General features: G+C 41.5%; 1 protein-coding gene across 1 annotated transcript in view; it reads right to left on the bottom strand.

The window, feature by feature from the left end:
• Positions 1-8,769, bottom strand: part of KCNU1 (potassium channel, subfamily U, member 1) — a 54,952-nt gene that overhangs the window by 28,768 nt on the left and 17,415 nt on the right. Inside the window, exons 17-19 of the mRNA XM_009318631.1 lie at positions 7,911-8,000; positions 7,679-7,779; positions 3,053-3,149 (exon numbers count right to left, since the gene is read on the bottom strand). Of these exons, the coding sequence (XP_009316906.1) occupies positions 3,053-3,149; positions 7,679-7,779; positions 7,911-8,000 (288 nt within the window). The remainder of the gene's footprint in view (positions 1-3,052; positions 3,150-7,678; positions 7,780-7,910; positions 8,001-8,769) is intronic.

Raw genomic sequence — 8,769 nt, forward strand, 5'->3', positions numbered from 1 at the left:
CAACAATTCAGCAAAACATACACCATTAAATTTGTCATGCCTTAGGCAAGAATGTGTGGAAAAACCATGACTAGTAAAGCAAGTGTATCGATGCAGGGGCTCAGAAGTGCCTGAGGAATCCTAACAGGTCTTTATGTATTCACTTCTGAATAAGCTTTATAAGGTCTTAGGGGTTTTTTGTATTGGTTTGTGATGACTTTTTTTTTTTAATGACACTAATTAAGTTCTTCCCCTGGATATAAAGATCTGCTTATTTTCAGTAGGGGAAACAAAAAGAGAAAGGAAGAAATGTACGAGACTTAATACGTGCAATGCGACAGAAGATACCTTTCACTAAAATAGTCTAGGACACCAGCAATATTGGCAAGACCTGAGTCAAGTATGTGTTTTGAGTCTTATAGTAGGCCATGCCTAATTCTTTCCCACTATACTTTATTGAATTCCCCTGAATTATGGTTTGATTACATTTTTCATTATTAGCCCACATGCAAATCTTGTCTGAATCTCAGAGGCAAATTTCTGCTTAAAAAAATAATTGGAATTTAAATATTTAGCTGGCTAAGTGTTCCAATAAACACAGATATTTTCAAAGGACCCCATTAAAGGGCAAGAGGGTAAGTATCCAAGTAATTTTAAAAGCACTGCCTGCCAGGCACAGTGGAAGTAATCTCTATTGTATGTCCAGAGAATCCTGGAAATGAGAATTGCATTAAAATGTCTACCTTCCCTGGATCAGATTGCAGCTTACCATCCTAAATCAAATGGGCAGAGATTTGAACCTGGAGCTCCCCTTGGTCACAGTCCTAACTGTCCTAATTTGGAAGCAAAAGGTCAGTGTTAGCTTTTCTATTAGCAAAAAACCCCAGGTAGAAAAGCTCACCTTAGTCTGAAAACAGGCAATTGGGTCCAATTCTATTGTTGGTTTAAATAATAATAAAAAATGATTTGGGACTAATTTGAGAACTCTAATGCTATGAAGAGTCAGCCCCAAAGAGCTGTAGTTTGCATTGTGAGGTTTCCTCTATGACTTTTGATACCACATTTCACCTTTTCCTACTTTGCTTTGCCTTCCCACTCTTTGTCTGCTCTTTCTATTTAGACTAAGAGCTCTTTAAGGCAGAAACTGCCTTTTACCATGTACATATAGAGCATCCAGCCTAACAGGATCCCAGTCCCAGTAGAAGCCTCAAGGCACCACTATAATACAAATAATAAATACTGCAACTAATAACAACAGTACGGTAAAATGTCCTCCCCAGGGAAGCGCTGGAAGACCAGTCCCTGGTGTCATTTAAAACTAAACACCAGAAAACGTACCTGCACTGACTGGGTAGAATATAGAGTCTTTATGATACGGTGATGAGGGAGAATCTTGATGGGGATGGGAACAATTATTTATATGCATATTTGGCTATTTCTTTAGGGGATTTTGAAATATCTCTTAGTAACATTTTTGTTCCTTACTGCTAAGCAGCAGCAGAGATCTCAGGGAAAATAAATAAATAAGAAATATATAATCCCCAAGGTGTAATCCCAGAGTATGGAAACTCACTTCACTTAAATACCTCCCTCTGGCATAATTGACTTTTCATGTGCATGTTAATAATGATATTTCAGCAGGTTGTGAGGGCTTGTTCTTCTCCCCCTACCCGCCACCCCCTTTGGTAAATTATGTTATTGGGCATGAGGAGGGGGAGGGACACATTATAAATCTAATTATGTTTTCATTTATATTTAACAAGTCAGCACAATCTGGTAGTACGCGCATATGTATTTACTGTGCAGTCCCAATATTTACAGCTGACCTCATCAGTTGTAGGACAGCAGCACTGAGCAACCTTTTATTGTCCCAATACCATGTATGTGCTGGGGACAGCTGCTAAGATGCAAAGCTCTCCAGAGGACACCTTAGAGTCCTTGCCATACTGACAGTTGCCTTTGCTGCTGAAGCACATGACAGGGTTTTGGAGGGAGGGGAGACATCATTTATTAAGCCTCTTCAGTTCTACAGTGGCTGCAAATTGCTCACAAGCAGAAACAAGGCAAGAAATACTAGTTTGTGCATCTCTCTTCCCCTACTAGGTTCCTGTTTACTCCCTGCAAGTTCTGGTGTGACACTGTTTGCCAATATGTCCTGTCACTTTCTCTAGTGGATGCTTTGGAAGAGTGTAACAGCTTGCTATTACTGACAACTCAGTATCAGACCATGATACCCTTCCTTATGCTGAAGGTAGCAGCTCAGGTTATGAGTCCCAGTGCAAGTCAACTGGACTGGCAAACTAAGTACACTGTGGATAAGAATATTGCAATTCACACCTTCCCTTAGACAGCAGATGACTATGTTCTACCACCAGTTTGTAAACTCTGCTGGGAAATCAGATTCCTCTGGCTAGGAAGAATTTAGATGGCCCAGAAAGGACTCCTCTAGCATGCATTACCGTTGCTAGAGAGAAAGGCTGTAGTGTGTGATTTCTCTTGGATCTCCATTTGCCTTTAGAGCAAACTTCTTTCAGAGTATACCAGAGTTTGCTAGTCTTCCAGGTTGCTGCCAGTGTCACACTGCAATTAAATATCCGAGCAAAGAGCAAATCTTGGTGTTGGCGTTTATGTTCCTACCCCTAGCTGCTCCTGCCTCCACTCTGCTCTCTCAGAAGGAGCCAAATAAAATGTGCTCATGACTCAGCTGTTCAGTGATGGAATCATTTGGCTTCTGTCTGGAAGGCAGTGAGCACTTTCAGGAGGTGTACCAACCCCTTCCTTCTCCTTCCCCTTGTTCCTCCACAGTGGTATCAGGAGTTCACAGCATAGGCTTTGAGCTTGCAGGAGAGTATGAGAGGCTAAGGATTTGAATGCATAGGCATAAGTTGTGTTTTCTATGCTGTTCAATTAATCAAGATAGGGAGAAGCCATAAACCATCCACTTCAACCACAACCACCAACAATAGCAGAATTAGTAGAGGCGCACCCTGCTATTCCCACTTTCCACAGAAATTCTCAGTCAGTCAGTCCAGGAAATGCCTGCTCAGCGTACACACAGCTTTACATTTCTTACCCATTAACAAAACTCCGAGGTAGAAGAACACCAAGGGACCTTGACTTTGCAGGCTCTCCATCTGAAACATGTGATTCTCTACAGAATTTCAATTTCTCTGAAACAAAGGCAACGAAACAGAATTGGGTTCCTTTTGTATAGCCTTCAGTTGCATTTAGATTGTGTCTGCAAATGGCTACCATGGCATTTGAGGATTCTGTGGGGGCTTCAGAAATGCTAGACAAAGGAGCTCCGAGTAATTGGTTGTTCATACCAACTGCTCAGAAATACAGCACAGCATTATAAAATAGTAATTCCATCTAGCATGCATAAAACAGCCTTAAATATGGTAGAGCACTACATACGTAACACAACATTTCATTCCAAAGGGAGCTCCTTTTCTTTGTGAGGTTCTTGTGTTGGAATCCAGAAGCTAAAACTCACTCAGAACTGCCGAGTTTTTCCCCCCAAAGTGAAGGAAACCTTTGTCACTTCTGCAGGTGGAGGCACAGATGAAGGAAGCATACCCTCAACACATAGCCAACACACACTTGTGTGACCTCTAAGACCTTTGTTATGTGATTTTGCATGGGAAAGAACAAGATGTGTTCTTGACTAGAGAGAATCACAGCTTACATCTGAAAAGGAGGGGGTCCCAGGGCTGGTCCTGAAGGGGGTGAGCGGGTTTCTGGGCTGGTCCTGTAGGGAGGGGAAGTCCAAGGTGCATGGGGGTGTTGGGGCTGGGCCTGTCCTTAAAAGTGTGGAGAAGGAGGGTCCTGGTCCTGCAGGGGAGAAGGTGTGCTCTAAGTGCTCTATGAAAACATGGTCTTCCATACAAGGAAAAAAAAAAAAAGCCAGAGCATAGGAAGAGTTCATACTCTGTACTTGTACCATCCTCATACTTGTCATAAGTGACTTGCAATTATTTATGATGCTATTCTCTGCGAGTCAAACCATTTTTAACTTCCTTAATTTCCCACCACGAAACCAAAATTCAGAAAGGCTAAGTGGCCTAAAGTCCCAGATTGAATCTGAGGAAGCAGATCAAGAAAATGAGCTCAAGTTTCCCAAATCCTAAAGTAGCTATTTAACAGCTGGAACACCTTTTCTCTGACATTTGATCTAGTCCTTTCTGGGCCATAATCTGAGGTCATGGGCCATTAAGCCCAGTGTTGTAACACCAGGCAGTGATTTGAGGATATACAGCAGCACCCTCTGAGATTCTTTTTTTTTTTTTTAAGAGCACCAGAGCCTACCTACATCTCCTGCTTTTCATGGTGATGTAACTGGTTCAGGATGCACGATGTTGCTCCTCACACTCCCCTGGTCTGTATCTTTGTTGCTAATCTGCATTCCTCCCCTTGTCAGCATTTGACAGGACATGCAGCAAAGCTCTCCATGTCACATGTGTCTAAACATGTCCAACGCATACAGACAGGAAAGGAAAGGTTGGACTGGAGGAACATTCAGACACACATTATCTTTTTATCTCACAAACTGACAGATGAACCCTCTCACATACCCTTAACTTTCCTGTGATGTCGTAACTATTGCCAAACCATACTAACCCAGATGAAACAGCTAGCGATTCCAAGCATACCCTGGCAGAAAAAGGGACATCTCTCTGAATAGGTGATTTGTCAACCTTAAGCTGTAATTGTGCTACACAGGTGTGCTAAAAGCAGGTGTATTTAGCCTTGGTAACAGGATACCTCTTTCTACAGCCGTGTTCAATGAGGTGGGAGTTGGATGGGGAGGGAGAGAGAGAGCTCTCTGAGGACGCTATATGCCACTTGATTCCTCTAGGTCAAGCTTAATGGAAGTATCATAAGTCAAGTCAGAGAATGAAAATTCAGAACAGCCTTTCTTACGCAAACACTAATAAGTATCTGAGAGAACTCTCTTACGGTCTTCTAAACCAAGATACTTGGCCAATTGCACAGAGCTGGGCTCAGTCCCAGCCTTTATCACAGACTTCCTGGGTTACCATGAACAACCTATGCGGGGCCTGACTGCCCAGGGCAGCTCTGAGGTGCTGCAGAGATGCAGAACAGGGAGAAAAGCTCTCATTTACTTCGATTGCATGACCAGGTCCCAAAGGGGGGCAGGGTGTCATTGTCTCAAGCAGCCCTATTGCCTTCTAATACATATCTGATAATTAAAAAAATACTAATCTAGTAATAGTAATAGCTTTTGATTAAGTCTGGATGATAAAGGAAAAAAGAGTCTTTGTTTTCTGTTCTAACTGACTGTGCTCTGGTACGCCATTTACCCTCCTGTTAAAATGACAATAGTAGTTCCTTTGACTAAAGCTTGCAATCTGTGAGGCTCCTGTATTAGTTTTTAGATTCATGACAATGAACTTGCTTTTCGCCAACTAAATCTTCCTATTTCCATTGCAGGTACTGGAGGCACACTCATCTACACTACTTGGGGTCTTTTCCATCTAACCTTCCCCTCACCTCCCTCACAATGAGTTTGGAGGAATCCAGAACAGCATGTACCACTTAAACTACGTTATATGGAGAGTGGAGGAATGAACCAAAGTGCTTATAATTAAGCTCTGTTTTGCTCTGATACATCCAGAATCCTAGGGGAAACCAATGGCAAGGTCTTATGCCTGCCAAAGCTCCTGATCAGGTTACCTCAGGCAACCACTCTCTCTACAGTATAACTGGTGCAGAACTGCAGGTTTGCAAACAACCGCTTTTTATTAATACACATTTATACTGAAATGTCATCTTGTCCTTTTAAAAATCTAAGATTGCCTAGGAAACAAGAACCACCAACCAGGTGGAGAGCTCCTACAGTGTCAATGTCTTTCTATTCATTTGCCATTGACTGTTATTAACATGTCTTTGCAGTTTATGGAAGTCTCTTTTCTGGGAGGTAGCTGGCTTTCAGGGACCTTAGTTACATCTATGCCGATAAGTGTGTTGGACTGAAAATGGGCTCCAGCTTCTCTTTCTACATGATATTACTACATGGAGTCCTCCAGGTGTCAGCATGTTTGTGCTTGTTCACTCAGTCTGGCTGAGCACAGTGTGAATGAGTTTTGCCTTTATCTCAACCATCTGCAGTTCCGAGGCATGTTTTCTAATGGGGCTTGGCTGCCATCTGCTGCTTAAAGGATTTGCAAGCGTTTGAAATACAAGTAGGCATGCATGTGTACATCCACATTAATGGAAAGCTCCTTGTCTGCTCTTTAAAGCAGAGCACCATCTTCATGGAGGGGAGATACTAGCAGAGAAGTTTACAGGAGCCTATAAGAGGTGTGCATTTTGGCCTTAAACAATGAAAATGCAGCAGGCTTCAATTTGGTGTAGTTACACGTAGATCTGAGAGGCTGTTCTCTATTTCAACAGAAAACTAACAGTTAACAAACCCCTGCGTCTTTAAAATGGAGTTTGAAGTAAAGAAGGAATAAGTTGCTCTGCTTAGGGTTAGATGTTACCATGATTAATCTGTTCTCTCCATCCAGCTAAGATTTGAATCCTCAGAGCAAACACCATTAAGTGTTGTTATACAACTTGTACAACCTCAAAAACATTTATCTGACTTCATGTTTAAAGTTTTATATTCGCATGATGACAAAGATCTAGACACACTTCCTCAGGGAATCCTGATCAAGGATCTAGTACAAACTGGACACAAAATTCTGTTTTTATCCAGCTGTAGATTTTGCTTCAATTATACACATGCTATCGTAATAAGGCACATTTGCTTCAGTCTTTGCAGTTAAAGAACAGTATTCTGTGATAAACCTGTTAACGAGTAGAGTGAAAATCTTGGACAAGGTATATTCTGTCCTACTCTTTTTGAGCCAAGAAGCATTGACTCCTAAAGGAAACCATAAACTGGAAGCATTTAAAGTATAATCATAATCTGTAAGACCTACTAGTATCATCAGAAATCTCCCTATTTTATCAGCTAAGTAAAGGGCTGTGTATTCCAACCCATCCTTCTAGAAAAAGAGTTAATAAAAATACAATTAACAGATATCAGCCTTTTTTTTTTTTTTAAATGAGTGTCGTGGTTTAACCTCAGTCGGCACCACACAGCCACTCGCTCACCATCCCCCCCCGCCTCTGGTGGGATGCTGGAGAGAATTGGAAGAGCTAAAGTAAGAGAACTCATGGGTTGAGATAAGAACAGTTTAATACTTGAAATAATAATAGTAGTAGTAATAATAATAATTGTAATGGAAAGTAAACAACGAGAGAGAGAAAGAGAGAAACAAAAACCCAGGGAAAGAAAAAAAAAAATTGATGCAACTGCTCACCACCTGCTGACTGACACCCAGTCGGTCCCTGAGCAACGATCACTGCCCCCCAGCCAATTCCCCCCAGCTTATACACTGAGCATGACGTCCCATGGTATGGAATATCCCTTAGGCCAGTTTGGGTCTGCTGACCTGGCTGTGCCCCCTCCCAGCTTCTTGTGCACCTCCTCACTGGCAAAGCATGGGAAGCTCAAAAGTCCTTGACTTAGTATAAACACTGCTTAGCAACAACGAAAACATCAGCATGTTATCACATTATTCTCATGCTAAATCCAAAACACAACACTATACCAGCTACTAGGAGGAAAATTAACTCTACCCCAGCCGAAACCAGGACAGTGAGAAAGAGATTTTAAAAAAATTACCTGAGAAAGGTTTTGAGTAGAGTTTGCTTTTACACTGACATTTTTTAATCTGCTCTGGATCCTGTATATCACTGTGACAGGCTTTACAATAGAACTGCGCCCTAGAAAACAGAAGTGAATTAGGCAGAACCGAATTGTGTTTAACTGATGAGAGAATAAATGCACTAGTCTGCTCTTGAAAGTTTTTCTGTTCTAGAACTTTTTTCAACAAAATAGTAATAGGGAGTCTTACCTTTTGACTTCTGCCAGGGAATGAGCAATAAAAAAGCCCATTGTATTCCGATGAAGCTTTACTTGCGCAGATGGATTGATCAGGATAGCACTGTATTGAGAAACAATCAAAAGAGTAATCACAGTTTGTCGATCTGGTGATATTTTTTGCCTCTGTTGTGAGAATTCAAACTATATCATCATAACAGTTTCCCCTCACCTCACAATCTTACATTAATCCTCTTTGTTATAGCTTCTGTGACTTATGAGACACATAAGACATGAAAAAGTCAACGTGCTTTTTCAATGGCATAAAGGGAATTTACTGTCCACAGAAACCTGGGGGAGCTGTGGAAGAACAGGGACTCAAAGCATGCAAATCAGCTTTTGTTAGGATTTCTGCAGTTTATTCAACTCTGAGGATTTGGCAGCTTTTTTTTTCTAATTTGCTAAATTGTAAATTTCATAGGAAACAGGTGCTTTAACTTCCACCACATTACCTTTTAACATGTTTAATGTAACAAAATCACAGTTTACTTCAGCCTGGATGGGCCATTTCTCCATGGGGTCACTGAAAATCCTGAATACTCACACTTAAAATACAAGTTCTCTGCAACTGAAGATACTAAGGATGTGCAGGGTTTGAGGTATCTGCTCTAATGCTCAACACGCCAGGTAAAACAAGGGGAGGAAACCTTATTTTCTAATGGTTCCCCCTTCTACATCCAGAGCGAGTATCCCTAATGGGCTGCTTTAACCACACCTACGTTGAATCCCCTGCAACATCATTAAATTTACCAGTTTCCCCTACGAAGACCACTCAAGGTACCAGCACAGTCCAAATCCCTATTGCTTTCAACCCAGTTTTAACGAACACTGGT

Source organism: Pygoscelis adeliae, unplaced genomic scaffold (assembly GCF_000699105.1).
Source record: "Pygoscelis adeliae isolate BGI_AS28 unplaced genomic scaffold, ASM69910v1 Scaffold52, whole genome shotgun sequence".
NCBI lineage: Eukaryota > Metazoa > Chordata > Aves > Sphenisciformes > Spheniscidae > Pygoscelis > Pygoscelis adeliae.